This window comes from Bombus fervidus, chromosome 1 (assembly GCF_041682495.2).
Source record: "Bombus fervidus isolate BK054 chromosome 1, iyBomFerv1, whole genome shotgun sequence".
NCBI lineage: Eukaryota > Metazoa > Arthropoda > Insecta > Hymenoptera > Apidae > Bombus > Bombus fervidus.
In genome coordinates, this window is record NC_091517.1 from 12,817,355 (window position 1) to 12,836,198 (window position 18,844).

General features: G+C 43.1%; 1 protein-coding gene across 5 annotated transcripts in view; it reads right to left on the bottom strand.

Annotated features, from left to right (window-relative positions):
• The window catches only part of LOC139986502 (protein groucho), a 154,412-nt gene that overhangs the window by 71,354 nt on the left and 64,214 nt on the right, over positions 1-18,844 (bottom strand). For all 5 annotated transcript variants that reach the window (XM_072001899.1, XM_072001890.1, XM_072001926.1 and 2 more), the window contains one exon: positions 15,745-15,789. In XM_072001899.1, coding sequence (XP_071858000.1) covers positions 15,745-15,789 — 45 coding nt within the window. The remainder of the gene's footprint in view (positions 1-15,744; positions 15,790-18,844) is intronic.

Sequence of the window (18,844 nt, forward strand, 5' to 3'; positions counted from 1 at the left end):
ATATATAAACTATAAAGCTATCATGAGACAAGTAATTTGTATAATTGAAGTTCGTGTAATACACGTAAGAATTCATTGATTCGTCCTATTACCTATCATTTTTCGTTCGTATAATAGACGTTCACATTCGGATAAGTGGAGTCAATCAGCAGGAGGTCACTCAATCAGACAAACTAAAAATACGTTCAAGTGAATAGAACTCGTATAAACGAAGTACCCTTACACGCAATGCACAAGAATAATGGCACCGCTATTAAAAACACAAAGTTACTAAATCGCACATGACCAAATCACCGCTACAAAAGCTCGACGACACCCCATGGCTTATTACCATCGCGTAAAGACCAGCAGATAGTTTCAACCATTTGTACTACGCTTAATCGCCATCCCGCTTGCGAAACACTTGCAAGACAAATCTATACGAAACGAAGGCAACTCGTTCGAGATTCTAGGTGCTCGCATCGACCGCCTTTCGACGGTAAGCGAATTCGGTCTACTCTATGAAGAAGAAAGGGCAACTCTGCGTAGATAGGACGAGAAACCGAGTGAGAAACGTTGCTTCTTTTCCCTTCGTACACGAAGCTAGAAAGTACGAACACGCGAACAGGGTATAGAAACGGCGAAGAAAAAGAATACAACCAACGACGGGGAAATGAAGGAAAGAGAAAGTCTGTTCCGTCGATCCGCGATCCTGACCACAGAGACGTGAGTTTCAGACAATGTTTCACGTCCGTGTGGCCGTCTGGCGTTCGCTGGTGTGCGTGTACAGTGGTCACTCTCTGGTCGGGGCAATGCCGAGCCAGCAGAGACCGCTAAGCCCACCTGATATGTTCAACCCTCTTGTTCGCCAACCCTTCCTGCCTCTCCTTCTCTCTATTGCACCATCGCTCTGTTGCTCTTCGTTTCGCGTGTACACACAGATACAAGCACGGAGAACGTGTACACGCAGATAGAGGAGAGCGTGCATATACACTGACCCTTTCCTTTGCACCGTGGGGGCAGGCCGCTTTCGAACCGCAAGCCGCAACGGGCTACTGCCTTGATTAAACGCGCCATAGACCGCCATTATCGCTGATTGCGCTAAACATTAACGGCCTGGCCGCCGAAGCTGACCTCCTCTCTCTCTCTCTCTCTCTCTCTCTCCTCCCTCCCTCCCTCCCTCCCTCTCTGTTACTCTCTTTAGACAGGGAAAGAGAAGGGGAGAGAGAGTGAGGTAGCAGCTCTCTATCCTCTCGATTTCGAGTCAGGCTCTCGTAGTAGTATCCTGTAGCTGGCCACGATTATTGGGCTGGCATGTACGTTAGCTACGGAATAGCTGCAACGACGGGATTTCGACTGTTCTCGAGTTTCGAAGAGGGAATCTCCACAGACGCGTTGCTCGGTTTCCTCGTGTTTACTACGAATAGTTGCAACGATTACACGCTCACCGATTTCACGACACCCTTTCTGCACGGCTATGCTTAGTGTATATATTGTTGCTGTTTCACGTTAGATTTTCCATTGTTTTAAGTGCGAGATAGTAGCTCGACAGTTAGTAGTTTACCGTTGGAGATTTTCATTTGTAATTCGTTAATGATCCATACAAATTTCCAAGTGACATGGCGTTACAAAGATTTCAAGTATTTATAGCCATATATTATTCTTAATTTCAACCGATTTCAACTAACAAATCACGAAACATCTATTCGAATCATCTGCAACCGAACATCTCTCCATAACGAAACACACGTGCATTTTAACTCTGCCGAGTCGAAAGTTGGTAGTCAAATGCCAGCTGTCTCTGATCCGCATAAGCCAAAAAACCAAACAAACCATCGACAAAAGATACTTTTCATGAAAACAAATACAGCGGCTGACAGTCCCTTTCGCGACAAACAAAACATAACCGAAACAATCGGCGAGGTATTATCGAGGCCGGCGATTGTACCCGCACAGAAAACAGGAATATTTTTTTTTTTTTCAAAACATTCCGCGCGAAAGGAAAAGAAAAGGGCCGCGGTAACCGCCGTCATTACCCCGGTCGAGCTCTTGCGTTCGGCCATTGTTCGAGGGTGCATAAAACAAGCAAAAGCCTCCTCCTCTGCTTCCCGCGGATCTCGTTTCTATCTTATTCGGTGTAAATACCGCCGCGGTAATTAACACGGAGGTGATGAAAACGCGATGGAATGATATCGGATGGGGCGCGGAGCGAGCAAATTAGTGTCACGGTTCCAAACCCCCAGGAACACTCTTTTCTGACTGTTCTCGTTAAGGCACTATTCGTCTCTCTTTCATGATCCTCGTTTCTCTGTTTCTTCGGTTCTCTATCTGTTCCGTGATCCATTATTTTCTTTCTCATTCTCACTCACACGATAACATCGCTTTTCGCCTGTATCCACCGCGTCGTTGATGGTACTCTGAGGGATAGTGCTCGAGAGGAGCCGCCTCGGGGCGCATTCGCAATGACAACGACGTCGCCAGACACGATGGGAATCCGCATTGTGAACGCGACTTTACGGCCGGTCCCGTCTATGGGGTAACACGTATACACGCACACGGACAGCCACATCCACCGAAACACCAAGGAATTATCGTTGTCAGCGGGACCCTCGTAATTCCGGGATGAACATTGAGGAAAACAAGACCTTCGTGCCCGGCTGATAGCGGGCACAATTAACTCGCCGCTGATTATGCACAGGAAGATCAACAGGGGGAACCTCCGCGTTACTCTCGATGAACCTCTATTCCGATGAATCGATCCAAATGCAATGCGTGGCTATTGACCGTGTGCTCTTCTTCCGAATTTCTTAATGTTCCAATATTTGAAAACTTTTATATCTTTTTAAGTATATTTAAATAACGTTCGGTAATATTTTATGGATACGGTTGTATTATGGTTGTAGAGATATTTTCAAATCTTTTGTTCTTAACGAACACGTGTGTATAAATTTGCATAAGATTTTACGTAGTTCAATGTCGAGTGGCATAGATCAGATCATACGACAAGTGTCTATATGCAACAACGTTTTTTTGTTCCACGCCAGAGATACCGCAGCGCGTCATGAATTAATCAACAGTGGAATGTTAATGAATTTTAATTAACTGACTGGCATAAGAAAACTTTCAAGGTGTCTCGAAAGATATTTTTACATAGTTCGGTATTAAATATTTCACGATGGAATGTCTTGAAAATTTCAATAAAAATCCTACGAACGGACAGAATAAATTTTAAAATATCTCTTCCATTATAAAAAATAGTACATCGCTTGATATTTACTCGTAAACAAGTGTAAAATCAATTTCACGACACCAATAAAATATAAAAAAGAAAAATATGTTAAAAGAAACAGGATTGTGGAATAAAAAGATCGGTCGACATTCGACGCTATAAATCCGCGCCATTGAAGATGGATACCAAGGTAATCATTAATTCCAGCCGCAGGCTCGCCTTAATATAGAACGTAATTTCAGAAAGAGAAGCTTTCAGATCGGCAACGAGATTTCAGCGATCCGCCAGGCGGTAAGAGAGCAGAAATTTCCACGATCCGCTTGCCAAAGGCGCTCTTCAAAGGCTCGGGGTCTGGGGTGTTTCCACCATGTTTCCATCATTTTTCGCTTCGAGTTCGTTAACGCCCGTCGCGTTTAAATAACACCCCGGCTCGGTTGTTCTCCTACCGGGTAATCCGAGAACGTGGATTAAATCGTACGCCAGCACTCCTGTTTTCCTTTTTTCTGAACAAAACTACCGATTTTAAAAGCAGAGATAACGGAGTCTCTCTCTCTCTCTCTCTCTCTCTCTCTCTCTCTTTACGTTGGAGATAAAATTCGTTTCCACGAAAGGATCGACTTTAACGATTGATCCGTTGCGACGTCGAACTCCAACGATCGCTCTTTCCCGTCGTTACTCTCGTTTGATCGTCCGCGTCGAACGACAGGGAAACGAGCCACACGAGTAAAGGAAGAAAAGGTGATTACGCAGTTTAGTGACTTTTCCCAATTTCGACTATTTGACTTCCACCTTTTCTCTAATAGCTTTATTTTAGCACTAGAAACGAGAAACCAGATAGGAGGAACTCGAGAAACTAACGTATTAATTATTATTTTATTAAGAAATCAACGAATTAAAACATCTTTCCTTATTTCGTAGAAATAGAAGAAATGTAATATCCTTCAGTTCAATTCGCTTAATGTTAAATTGTGTAAAATTGTGATAAATTGTGTAAGAAATTTAACACAAGTTTACTTGTTCATTCAAACGTGCTCCAACAAACAAAAATGCTTTCATCGTCTAAATAATTGCTAGCCTCAAAACAGACAGGCACTAACCTAATTGTTTTGGTAAATCTCAAACGTTAAGTAGCTTAGAACAAAAATATAACAAATTAAAAAAACCTTTCATTATTTCGTAAGAAAAGGCTGGAGTGAAATACTAAAACTTGAAAAATCGCTAAACTGCCTATCGAAAGAAAAGAGAAAAAAATATATAAAAAGAAGGACAACATCGTCCATTGTTGGAAAGGGTGAAAAGAAAAAGAGGGCGTGCAAAACGAGAAAGGGGTGATCTCTTAACGACTCCCAAGGCACGAAAGAAGGCCGAAGAGGGTGTTCTTTCTACCCTCTGCTTGATAGTCGGCATAATGCTAACACCCGGGCATCGATAAAAGTGCGAAACGTCGCGCATAAAAACGGCCGACGAAGGAGGGTTGGTCCTAAGACTCGCAGTCGGCGTGCGAGTACATAAATACGGCCGCAGGGTGTCTCGAAAGCGCAGGGTCGCGCTCCCCTGGGATTAATTAAATGTAAATACCCGGAGCCCGGCTTAGGCGTAGCTTATCGCTCATGATTTAGAATATGCGTCGACCCCATAAAAACCTACCGTCCGACTACGCGGCAACAAATTGCCGTGCTTGGTTCCGTCGATCGATATGCGACACGACTTTTGCCCGGGGGACTTTCCGAAGGAAATTATCGTTCCCGTTTTAAAAAGGAAGAAGTCCAACTTTAAAGCGAGATGCAATGAAAATAATACCGACTGCTTTACTTTGAAACCACCCTCTGTGTCGCCCATCTGCAGGCCACGATACGTTAAGCGCAACGCGACACGCGTAATAGTTTTATAGTTTCCTCCGAGTATAGTCGCGGCTTTCCCCTTCTACTTTCTATCGGAAGTATGCGAGAAGAAACACGAAAGAGCAAGAGACACGAAGGAAGAAATAAAAATATGAGAATAGAAAGATGGAATTCTATGGATGGTATACAGGCTGTTCTAGAAGTAAACTGGCATACTTTGCCTGCATATTTGGGAGGTCATTTCGAGTAAAAAATATCCTACATACTATGAGTTGATTCGTCGAAGTGATATCATTCATAAGTAAATAAAACGCACTCAAAGTATTTAACTTTAATGATGATTACTTAATCGAAAGTATGTCAAATTGTTCTTACAATGGTTTGCACAAATTGATTCAATTAATGTAAGATACTATATAAGATAATACTAACAGCTATTTGTATTTCTTGCAACCCCATAGAGAATATAATATTAGATTGTCCGAAAAGTGTCTTTCGTTTCATAAGTGATAATAGATGAACAACTTCTGTTTTATATTATTTTATTGAATTATGTATAATTGATTTCGTTCTATTTCTATTATTATGTCCGTGCATAATTCAATAAACTAATATAAAACAAAAAACATTGTGCGTCCATTATTTCTTATAAAACGAAAGAAACTTTTCGGACAACCTAATAGAAGGGGAACGTGTCGGTATTTCTATCTACATTTCGAAAACGAAGGTAAATCGGCTCGTGGTGTGCATAACATCTTTCTCTTCGGTTTTACTTTCCTAAATATGCTGGCAAAGTTTGTCGATTTTATTCCACAGCACTCTGTATACTCGATGATATTACAAGGAAGCGGCGAGTCAAGTTGGAAAGGATGGAACAGCTCGTAAAAGTAATACGACTGATAAAAGCTATGCCGAGGCAACGTCAGACGTCGGTGAACCCATGGAGCCGCGGAAGTATCAACGGAGTACTTAAATTCTCGATCGTAGAGAGTCCCTCCGGTGGTGGGCGATGGAATCTCTTAGACCGCTGCTGGTTAACGATTGTTTCTCCAGGGGTAGGTTTTAATGCGCGAAATTTAAGTGGCCGTTCGGTGGCGCGAGAATTAAGCGGCTCTGCCTCTTGCTCGTACGCGTCTGAACAGAAGAAAGCGACGATGTCTTAAAGGGAGGTATAAAAGCGAAATAACGTTCGATAAAAATTCATGGCCGTGGCGAGTTACCTCGATCGTTACGACCGTGATCGAAGATACTCGCGTGTTAATGACCTCGAGAGGGTTATCCGTGTAACACCGGGGCCTGTTATAGCGTTCAGTCATCCACGTAATTCTCTTTCTCATTTTCTCTCCCGCCTTCTCTCTTCTTCCTTCTCACTCGCTCCACCGATCTCGAGTACGTTACCCTTGTGGAAAAGTGCCAACTCGTTGTTCTTAATTATAGTCCGTTCGAGACCGCGTTTGGTTAGACCCGCGTGAATATCCAATAAGCTCGCGAAAATCACGATTCTCTCGACGTGTTTTCGTACCATCGGTAAACGACACGCGCGCGGACAAATGCTCGGAGAGCGTGACGAGGCTTGTGGCTTCTTTTTGGCCGATACAATGTAGCGAGGTCGTCAAATTGATCAGGCTTGGACATAGGGTGAGTTTGATCTGCGAAATGGAAACTTGAGAAGATTCAACGAAGAGATAAGGCGATTGAGCCTTGTTAACGTCTCTACCTGCTGGTAATCCTCTACAGCTGCAGATTCGACTTTACCAACATGGTCATTATTGTAAGGCAGAGAGCGATACGGGATTAGTATGGTGTATTTTTAATGGAAGGTTGTGAATGCGTATCTTTTCACGAATGATTTGCGGTAAGTAAATTAAGATTTCACTTTGAGAGCCCCTTCATAAATATACCGAAATGAGATCGTGATTTATTGAAATCAATCTGCGCTTCGTTTATAAACTGAGACTTGTCGAGTTAGTATTTATGTAGAACAGGTGCATGTGCAACCGTAATAAATGAGTTGCATAAGAGGATCGTTTTATTCCAGCTGAATGGGTTGATTTACGCGAACGTAACACACCGAGAAAGATGCAAAAGCTGTCTATCAGCAAACGATGATCAATTTCAATCGAAAAAGAATAATAAATGCATTAGGAATACAAGGGTGAAAAGAGAGAAGAAAACAATCCGTGCGCAATATCCACTCTACCGACTATGATTCTATCTGATTACACAAGATCCGATAAGCTTGAGAAATAACTACCGAAAACCCGCAATACATCCGGGTAAGTGTCGTGGAAGACCACGAAGAAAAGGAATTCTCTTTTCGCTCGACTCGAAAACAGAATTGGTAATGGCATCCTATTCAAGGAGATCGCGATGGTAGGAGAAGAAAGCACGACAGAGCCAGCAATCTATAGAAGAACGAACGAACGATTGGTAAAAGGAGACAGAGAAAGTCGACTCAATTCGTGCGGTATTCCCAGTCAGGCAAACTCGAGTTGCTCCGGATAAAACCTTCCTCCTCGGTCGCGTCGTCTCCGAGTAACATCCTTCCTATCCACGAGCAGAAGAAGGGGACGAAGAAAAAGAGAGAGATAGAGAGAGAGAGAGATCTTAGAGGGTTGGTAGAGTGGGTAGAGAGATGGCGTACGTATGAGAGCGGACAAGGATGAAAAGAGAGAAACGGGATCGAAGCCGGTGCCGGTTGAAAGGACTTATCGTGTTGAGAGATCGCGACCATGGAGGACGTGTATCGGGTACATGGAGTCCCATCGGTATTGCAGATCCCTATGCTGAAAGAGACAACGTAGAGGCGGAGGTGCACCGGGGACGCCGCATAGGTATGCCATAATACTCTCGCGCGCAGTGTGTGTCTCTTTCCCGCTGGTTTCAGCGGGTCGAGTCAAGCCAACAGAACGGAGAAAAAGTATGTAGACGTACGTAGCGGGTAGACATTTCTGTGTATATTTTATCGTGCACATATTGCGACTCGTTCTTCGCGGCTGTGCCAAGCCACACAACGCACACGTACGGCCGGGCCGTCTACGTGGTACGCGTGCTACATGAACCGTGTGTCGCGGGCAACAGAGAAGGAAGATACATGGGATCGAAGTTACACGGATATGCCAACGTTGGGCGAGGCGGACGTTCGAAGAACGAGAGAAGAAGAAGACACGAAGCGACTGTCTGTGTCTGCTCGATGGTGCAACAAGAGCAGGACGGAACGTGTGACGGATTCACCAGAAAGAGAAGGAGAGATAGAGTATGGCCAGGGAATTGGAACGAGTACCAACAGGGGGCAACATGTGTGCGTGGAGAGGTCGGCGCGGTAGCACAGCAGAGCTCGATTTTTCCGATAGCGAATTTTGCTCTTCGTTTTTCCTCCGACCACCGTTTCCCTTTCGCGCACTCTCCACCACGCTCTCTGTCTCTATTCCACCTTCACCCTCTCATCACCGATTCACCCTATCCCGTCGGTACCGGCGACGTGCACCACGTTTTCCCTGGCGTACCATTCATTCCTCCGCCCCCGTACTCTTTTCAGCCACCACCACCATCACCATCACCACCACCACCCCCACCACCACCACCACCACCACCACCATCACCATCGTTCTTCTCTACCTCCACATACGCATGGTCTCTTTTTTTCTTCTATACTGTCCTCTCACTCGATCTCCATCTGGTCCTCTGGCTCCGGCGCGTAGCGCGCGGCCCAGGCGACCAAACCGGTGGTGCTGCAGACACAATAAAACGTGGAAAAAGCGATGGCCAACGTATACGCGGACGGACGTGCACAGGGAGAGAAAGAGCGCGACGGAGCCGGCGACCGTGCGACCGTGTATTAGGTTACCCTCTGGGTCGGACAGACGAAGAGAGAAAGAGAAATCGCGTCGGTCGACGGTTTTGAGAGGTTATTCATGAAGCACCTGACGAGATTCCACGACCACCGTTCTCTTTTTCCTTCTTTTCGGCAGTATCGGCGGACAAAGGATGCTGGAGGAACGTCGAATCCTAGATTTATGAACAGAGCAGAACCATTCCAGGTAGCCATCGTAATCTTGCTCCGAATTTGATGGAATAGATAAAAGGAAGGATCCTTCCTGTCCGACGTCTTTGTGTTGCCCCTTGTTAGCAGAGATCCAATTCTACGTTACATGGCACGCGATAACGTTTCTCGATAAGCTTCGATTTAAATAACCGGGCAAATTTCCAACAACCGATACAACAGCGTGAAAAGGGGGAGCGTAGAGGCCATTAAACTGCGAAAAATCGCAATACGCGAAATCGCGGTGCATCGCGTGAAATCCGCGCAGGAAGGAAATTAGTAGAGAAAATACGAGAGGGGGTGAAACGGAATGGGGTGGGGCTTGGGTATCGACCAGTTCGGGTATTTTGCAACGCTTTTTCGCGGATGTACTCGTTAAACCGATAAATGAATAATGAGCAGACTATACGAGGTTGAACACGACGCGAGCCCGGGGTGGGAACGGAAACGGGGATGAAAAAGATAGGTCGGGCGGGCGGTGGGGCGCGCAGGGAACGCAACGAGTCGAACGCAAAACAACGAAATCGAATCACTCTCGGTGGCCGCCGGTACTTTCCATGCGTGAATTTTCCGACTGCTCGACACGTATTGCAGCTGCGGAATCGCCGGTAATAGCTTTAGCAGAATCGAGAGTAATGCCCGAAAACATTTACAATACGCGTCGCTTGCCGCGAATAAAAACGCACAGATCGTTTAGCGGCGATAATACGCGCGCCGCGTACAACGCCAACAACAACAACGGACAACGACCAACAGCAGCGCGTCGGATAAAGGGGTTGGAAGAGACAAAAAAAAAAAAAAAAGAACAACAACCGGTCAGACGAGAGAGAAAAAGTGGAATATGATCGAATGAAAATTCAATAGAGACGATCGGTGGTAACGATCGTAACGAACGTCGATGAAATCGCTACTCGGACGTATCCTTCGCATTCTAAAACGTTCGAACAAATTTCGCACCCGATTTAAGTGGCTTGACTGTACACGTAGACGCCAATCTCTGCGTAGTATCGTAGACGTATAGACGAAGGCTGCTGATCATCTTCCCCAACAGGCACTCCGTTTTAACGAGCATGTAGGTATATCTCGTGTGTGGCTCGTGCATCGATGCGAAACCAGTGATTCGAGACGACAATTATCGTACAGGTATATAACAGGAAAACGTAACAGGTCGACTGCGGTCTGATGGATGATGATGATGACGGTAATTGTCGGGAATTACTCGACGTTAATTACATCCAGGCGAAATCGAGCGCGTTTACACCGCCATTCGCAGACACTTACCAGACTGACCGACCGGCCGACCGCGTTAATACACGCCCGATAAATTCGATTCGAAACGTCCGCGCGTTTCCTGTCCCGATATTTTACCCTCTCGCGTCGTCGAAGTTGTTACTCATCTCGTTTCGCCCTTCGACCCCTGCACCCCCGTTGTATCTCGTTTCCGCTGCCAATTTTCCTCCCCTTCGTATTCCTTCCTTTTTTTCCTTTATACACGCGCGTATCTATTTTTTCTCTTCGCATTCCACGTTTTTTATTTCCACGCGGACGACAACGCTGGCTCGTCATAAACGCGGACGATTAATCATCCTCGGTCGAATATAGCAGCCGTGAAAGGGTTGGTCGTGATTTTATAAACGCGATCGTGCACGAAATTGCTCCGCAGAAGTACGATCGTTGTAAACAGCTTTTGACACGGCCGCCATCGAAATTTTACAATGGACGATCAGTACGCGATTCGTGTAACTGGCCACTGTGAAAACGTTTGGTTTCATAGCCGGATATAGCGTCAGAATTCTCTTCTATGAATCGAACATGACGTGTTTCATGGAGATTCGATTCGTTTACTTCGATTTATTACGCCGGAACGTCGAGAAGACGAACGCAAACTGCAACCAACGAGGATTCTTCACGGCCTTGTTTCACTTTGCTGGTCGAAATAAAGCGCGCGAGGGACTCTTCGCGTAAATCTCCGCAGGATTTATCGAACGTGTAACACGCGACACAAAGAAAAAACCTGACCCTCGTACCCTGACTGCTGTCTTTGCCCCGAGGGTTGAACGTTTCCCATCGCGAAACATAAGACTCGTTTCAATCTCGATCTTCTTGTTCTCGCTCGTGTATATCTTCGTAAGTTGATGTCAGTTATTCGAAAAGTGTCTGTTAATAGCAATACCGACTACTGTTGGCACTTGGTGTTTTTCTATCGCTATCAAATTCGTAGGTATGTACGATAAAAGTACAAAAGAACTGTCTCAATTTATCGTTAGGAGTTGCTCATAAAACATTACATCTCTTGTGTCATTGTTGAAACGAGAACGACACTGAGAAATACAAATTCGAGGACCGTAGTACATTCGATAAACATACACAATTGACCATTGTGTATTTTCCCTATTTATCTTACCTATATCTATTTTCTAGTATATGTATTTATATTTACACAGACGCATATTTACATAATGATATCAACATAGCGGAACAGGTGAATTGCAGAATTTTGATTGTTTCGTCTTCTATGCAATCATTGCTATGAACATAAGCTTCGCACGCGTGTATATTTATCGTGATAATAAAGACGGCGAGTACCTAATAACGACGATAATTTTCGGTCTGTAATGCCGATTTATGAATAATCCCGTGACATTTTCTTCGCGGTTCCTCTTTTACCACTTTCGTGTTTCTTCATCTTACGCCTCTTTCTACGGTTTCTCTTTCCATTTCGCAACCACCGCGAGAGTTTCCTTCGACACGAAGCCCGATTTACGACCCAAGAGGGTGCATCCTGTTGGAACGACGCGCCCAGAAAAGAGGGAGAACATCGCCGGAAGCGGAGGAAATAACGGCAGCCCGGCTGCTAAATATTCAATAAACGCGAACATTATTCCTGGCACGTCGACGCGGAAGCTGGCTCACGGAAGAGTGCAGGTGAAGAGGTAACGCGAGAAAAATCGCGAAGAAGGCGAACGACTGACTGGGTTAGTATGAAAGAGGGGCCCGAGAACTCGATAGGAGATAGAAGAAGAGCTATTTATTCTCTCGTGAAAATTCACGATCGAGATTCCCTCCATACTTACGTTTCACCGTCTTAGACCTCTCTCTTTTTCCATGTTTCATTCGGTGTAAAGCTTCTTACAGAATAGTCTAGTTACCTGAATTCAAGAAACTGCAGGAACCACTTTATTTTACCAATTTAAACCCGTTATTTACAGTTGTGTCTTTTCAGGTTTCGACTAACGTTAGAATTCTTTCAATTGTTTTCGAGAACCAACGATAGCAGTTAATTCGAGCTTTGTTGGTTGATTATATTGGTTTCTCAAACTGGGTTTTCAGGTATACGATATCTTAGATATTACTTTCTATTAGGTATTCACCTGAAGAACTTGTAATCGCAAATTACACGTCTCTCACCTTCGCTTCTGTAAATTTCTCAGTTCCATCTTTCTCATCTTTTTCATAAACAATTGTTTCACGAAAGTTTATTTAATCGTAGATCGTAAGCTGTATTTTAAGAAGCAATATTTATAACATCGGATCGCTATTCCTTATATTTTATGCAACCAGAATGTAATTATTTTACCAACGATGCAAGTTATTTATCTTTCTTAGCAATATCAAAAACGGTCCATTTTAACGAGAAAAGAATTACGTATATCAAATTAATCACTATGTGATTATTCCTTCCTTGCTGAATTCCTTCTGAATTGAAAAATATACGAAAATCCGGAAGCTGGGATAATTTGAGAGGGGCTGGAGTAAAACGGTCGCTCAAAATCCATTCAAGAATCGTACGTGTCGAGAGTAAAAAAGTCTTCGTTTAACTAAAAGATCAACGACAAGAAGAAGATGATCGGTGGTGAGTATAAAGCGTGATCAGCAAACGGTTGTCTGGGTGCTGGCCGTTTCGAGCGACTCGATAAATTTTCATGATCGGACCTCGTAAATGAATCGCTGGCAAAAACGGACGAAGACGTGTACGGTAATTGACGACATTAATGTCCGGAATGCCGTAAAAGCGAGCGCGAAATGAAATACGACGTTTCTCTGGGCGAACGTTCCGCTTTTGGTTCGCCGCGCCGCCAACAAATTATACCGGCGAACGACGCCATTTTTCTTCTTCCCCTTTCCTCTGAAGAGGCGAGAGACAGAAAGGAGCGTGGAAGGTATACAAGGGTGAAACGACGAAAGAGTGCTTCGAAGGAGAGAAAAATCAGGATATTTGCAATGGCGATCACGATCGAGCTACGAGAAAACGGGAAATTCAAATCGGCCGATCGCCGCGATGAATATGGATGCCGGGTCGGCGCAAGAAAAACACGACGGAGAGATCTTTGTGATGCAAATTTTCGCGACAGTCCTTGTCTTTATTAATATCGAGGATGTGTTTTCGACGGGAAGCGCCGTCGCCCTTTGGTGAGCGGAGGGGGAAAAAAAAATAAACGAGTTCGCTCTTTTTATTTTCCCTTCGACCCTGAGTTAATTCTCGATATCAAACGAACCAACTTCCAATTCTATTTCTGCCTGTTTGCTCGGCAAACAGATCGCTCCGGGACCATTAACAGGCACCAGAAAGCATTTATGTACCGAAGAGATACATATCGGTCGGCAGCCTCGCGCCACTTTTCTTTCGGCTCGTGCGACAAATCCTGTTAAGATATCCGGCCACGGAAGAATGACGTAATCATATCCTCTGAAAGGGAATCGCGAGAAACGTAATTTTTCCGTGCAAATATCGAATGAGTGACATAAAACGGACGGAGGGACAACGTAACTTCGAACGTTCATTTTCGACATCCTGGTGCGACGAGTATTTTCGGCATTAGAGATTTATACAGTGAGAAAGAATTTCTGGCCGACCTAGATTGTTCCGTTGACAGACCAGCGTTTGGCAAACGTTTTTCGTCCAAACGAATTCCGCTTTTAAATACACTGTGAATTGACGGTCTTCCGCTTTGAGGTAACGAATTTTTCTGTTCCGGATTTATAACTCGCTCTGTTTGTCAATTGTCTTTCTCATTGTTAACTTTGCGATTCTCTCAAACATAGACGTAACACGAACGTCCAAGCAATTACATTATACATCGTAAAAGCATATTATTATATTGCGATATATTGTGGTATCTATTAATTAAAATAAAGACAACATCAAGTAGAATAATTAAATTTCAAGGCACAAGATATACTGCTATCAGAGATAAAGTAAAATATGTAATAAACTTCTGCAAGAAGTAAGGACGAACTGCTAACTACGTTAAAAGAAACGTCCTACTTTATCAAAACAACTCGACGTTGCGATTGTTAACTTCTTTATTCAACAATCCATCTTCTTACGTGTCTTTGCATTTCTGATAAAAAATATTATATCTTATTTACAAGAGTCTAACCTCGTTGATCTTCCTTCCTTAACTTTTAACTTCATAATTAAAAACGTTTCTCGTTAGAGACGGATCTGTTTAACAGGTTTAGTAATTATCTATTTATCTGCTATAGAGGACATTAATTCACACGATAGACGAATCTAAAGCTACAGAAGAAACGCCCTTGTGCGCCTTCGGGCACCGACAATGGCGCTCAATAATTCGTAATAAAGGGATGTTCGGTTAGGTCCTTGGTTTTTCTCGGTTCGAAAGTCATCGCAAGAAACCGTCCGGATAGCTCCCTCTCGTGCAATTTGCATGTTATTACCTTGTTTACATATTTATTCAATAGCCAGGATCCCCGGGGAATCGTCTCCCTAATTCCCGATCTCGCCGTCCCTTTAATTTCGGATTAAGGGTCACGCGCGGAACCACCGAGCCGAACGATTAGTAAGTCGCCGCACGGATATTGCCCGGTCGTTGGTTCGCGCTCGCGCGCGCGTTCACGCGTCATGAATGAAAACATAAATTTCAGCGAAGCACGCCGGGCTATCGCGCGTTAAGTCAACGAAGTAATTACTATACCGAGCTACCGGTGCACGTGCGTGTAAAACAGGCACACACGTGCGTAATCTCGCGCACGTACACGGTATGGAATGGCATACGATACAGACGCTAGCGAAACAAACGTACGTATACGGGGTGTTCTCCACGTATAGAGGCAAGCTATAGAAGACAGAAATATTGTTACCGACAATGGGATAAATTTTCGAACGATGCACAACTTGCTGACTCTCTTGCGCATGAATTTATTAACTAACGATATCAGTAAATTAATATATCGTACGCTATACACTTGTAATTTTACAATTTTACATTGGACACGGCGATATTATGATTCATAGTTTATAAAATTTTATTTGGCTTACTACCAAATTTGTTTTGGTATAGAAGAAAATTTATTGGTATACTGGTAATTTAAGAATCGAAAGAATTGTAAACTTTCATTAAGAATATTAGTTTAATTATTAGAAAATTCTGATTACTCCGAAAGTGGAACGTTTTGAAAATTATACGCTAATCTTTAGTTTTTTTTTTACGGAATCATCAATCTTTTATACGCGAAAAACAAGGATACTGTATTACGCATTTTCAACAGCATATCATTTTTCAATTGCATGGAACACCCTGTAGATAGAAACGAAAGGAGCAACTCGTGTATACATACGATTCACGGCTTCTATCGGTGCGGCTCGATGATATCGATTTGAAATTCAAATGAAAACGGGGAAGGCTTACCTGTTTATGCATTTCCACGTTCAGCCCGTACGACATCTCGTAATACTGGAAGAATGAAAAAGACATACGATATATTAGAGGCGAGAGATATAAAGTGATGATAGGTGGTGTGCGCGCGAGGCAATATCGAAGAAGGCGTGCTGGTACAAGCGTTAACGCGATGCTCACGCGGCTAACGTGAAAGCAGTCGTCCTTTCTTGTACAGTTGTCCTCGCGCGCACCCAGAAACGTGAGTTACATGCACTTGCTGGAAAATACTTCGCATAGGAATGCCAGTAGTCTTGATTTCGGATTTTCCTTTGCTGCGTTTGTACTTCTTTTAGACCGATCGCTTTAACAATTTAGTGCTACAAGATACGTATAAACGAGGCTTTAACAAGTTGTCAAATATTTACGAACAGCGGATATATATTCTAGCGAAGCGAGATCACTGAGCAACGATGACAGACTACTGCTTTGAATTTTTGCAACAGCAGATAATTACAAATTTTCCTATGGAAATTAATAAAATATAAAATAACTAAATATAAATAAATATAAATATAAAATAAAATAAACATTTTCAGAATTTCCACTTGAGATTCCAAGTCAGAAATTCGAGTGTATAAATTAAAGGTCTTAACTCAAGTTCGACAGCGGATCGATCTCGGTACACAGCCAAAGTCGCAAGACACGACGCGACGTCCCGATGCAGGACGATCAAGATAAAGCGAATTTGTGCCAGCAGTTGCACCGATAAATAATTTCAGCGGCGTGCATCATGAACGGCAAAGGGTAGAAAAAAGATTGAGAAGACGGCAGAAGCATCGGGCCAAGAGCTGGATCGAGTGTATTCAGCTGCAACTTATTATGCAACGCGTGCTTCAATTGCAGCGGATCGGTCGGATCTCAGCGGAGAAACTAGTAGCCACGGCGATCTTGGCGATCGATCTTCCTGGGCTAATGGAACGCGTACTTTATACTAACGCGGTCCCTTATATAAGTGTAATACCTCTTGCAACTCTTCTCCTTTGGTATTCCAAAATTCCATCATGCTCCAGACGAACAATGATTCGACAAGCCTGAACTATCGGAAGAGAAAGCGAGAGACCAAAAGATAGGGAGTGAGCGAGAGAAAGAGAAAGAGTACAGAAGACAAGGAATGAGACTTGAATGTAGTCGGTTAAGCCGAGCGGAAGGATTCCCAAGGGCTAATCGAATTATCGAGTTACCTAAACCGAGATGCTGCTCGAATTCGTAATAACGTCTAAAAGAACCCTTCGAAGAGGGTCTTTAGGGCCGGTACACGGCTGCCGAGAGCCGAGATTACATCGATCGAACGAGATTACGAAAAGCGGGCCAAATTGAGCCGTAATGCAAGATCCCGGCCAAGAAGGAGGATAAACGCGTAGAGAAAATGAGAAAAACGACTAAAGAATCGTTTCTACCTTACCCTCTCAGAGATTCTACTCCAGAGCTACGTCGTTGTTTCTCTGTGTTGGTGCGTGAGACGTGCACGCGTGTCGGTGCGTGTACGCGACGTCCAAGACCGGTTTCTCGTAACATCGTTTCTACATCGTGTGTACAAGATCCCGGGCCGGGTATGCTTTAACTAATTCACCTACCGGACAGTGATTCTCAATTTTCTTTCGCACATTCGAACGAAATAAAACGGGCAAAAACGTAAAAGTAGGATCGGTAAGAGAACCTTCTTTCTGGCGAGTTTAACGAGCTTTGGCATTTTTATTATTCGAATCTTTCGAGTGTGAGAAAAATAGCAGACGAATGTAAATACATCGATTTTTTTTTTTTTTAATCTATATATATATATATCTTCCAGTATAACAACTCTGTGTGTTTTCTTTTTTATTATAAGCTGTTTTAGTAGAACAAGGACGCGAAGAATTCTCATTTCGCTATATTTATCGCATAATAATTTACCAACTAGTAATATCAGTGGATTGACAAACGACAAGTTGTAAGTCATAGATTTCTATCACGCGATTCTACGATACATTTTTATTTCCAATACGATAATTAGCTAGATTTCATGAGTTTGTAAAACTGATGCGAACTTTACTCGTTGTATTGCAAAACTTAATATTATCAATTTATTAGCACTAACAACTTCCAATCTGTTACTTATAAAACTTCGATGGTAATCTAGAGAACGTAGTTTCTATGTTTCTTCATTAGTAGATCTCCTATTTTTTAATAAGCCGTAGAAAAATTGTTAGACTTTTTTAAGACACGTAAAAGGAAGAGATTTCCCTTTATTTCGTTGGATGAAATCTGTAAATGTACCGATACAGATGTTCAAAGACTAAAAAAAAAAAGTTGGAAAGAACTGGAGAACCATGAAACGTATACAAGGGAACCGCTCCGAACATTTCCCTCGATATGCATCTTTCAACGGTTACACGGCAGAAAAGCACCACTCGGAGATCTACATTTTTCTTTCCCCACGGTAATCAGAATACCTACGTTCCGACAGTTTGGCCAAGCATTCGAAAAATTCTCTACGCCAGCTCGAATCTCTGGAACGTATTACCGTCGTCTGAATAAAACTTAGTCAATAATAAAATCAAAACGAATGAAATTCCACCTGTGTATCTGACAATATCTCTACATCTTTGAACACTCTATTTTCCCTCAACCGAGTCTTCTAACCCCTCAATTATGATTCATCTTACGACTCGTATATCTGAGTCATCGTAATGGTCCAGCTGTAACTCGTGTCTAACGAAAGAACAACGTCAGTGAGACGTGAATGGAGGAGTAAAAAAAAAATTCGTTTCGTCATTCGTATATAACTCGGCAATAAATCCACCGTGCATATTCTAAAACGAAGTGTAACGATGTATCTATTATAGCTGTAATAGAAACTGAATCACCTGATCTCGACAAGAAGCAAACTTTGCAGCAATCGTTGCAAAGTTAAACGAGACACAATTTATGTATTCTTAATAGAAATGATACAATCTCGCTGAGATACGTCGTTTGTTCTTTGTGAAGTAAAAATGTTAAACAAAGTTTTCTATATCCGACTTTTTTTCTTCCTATAAAATTTCAAAATACGTATTTCTGAACATTATAAATTGAATTAAATTTGCTGTAAGAA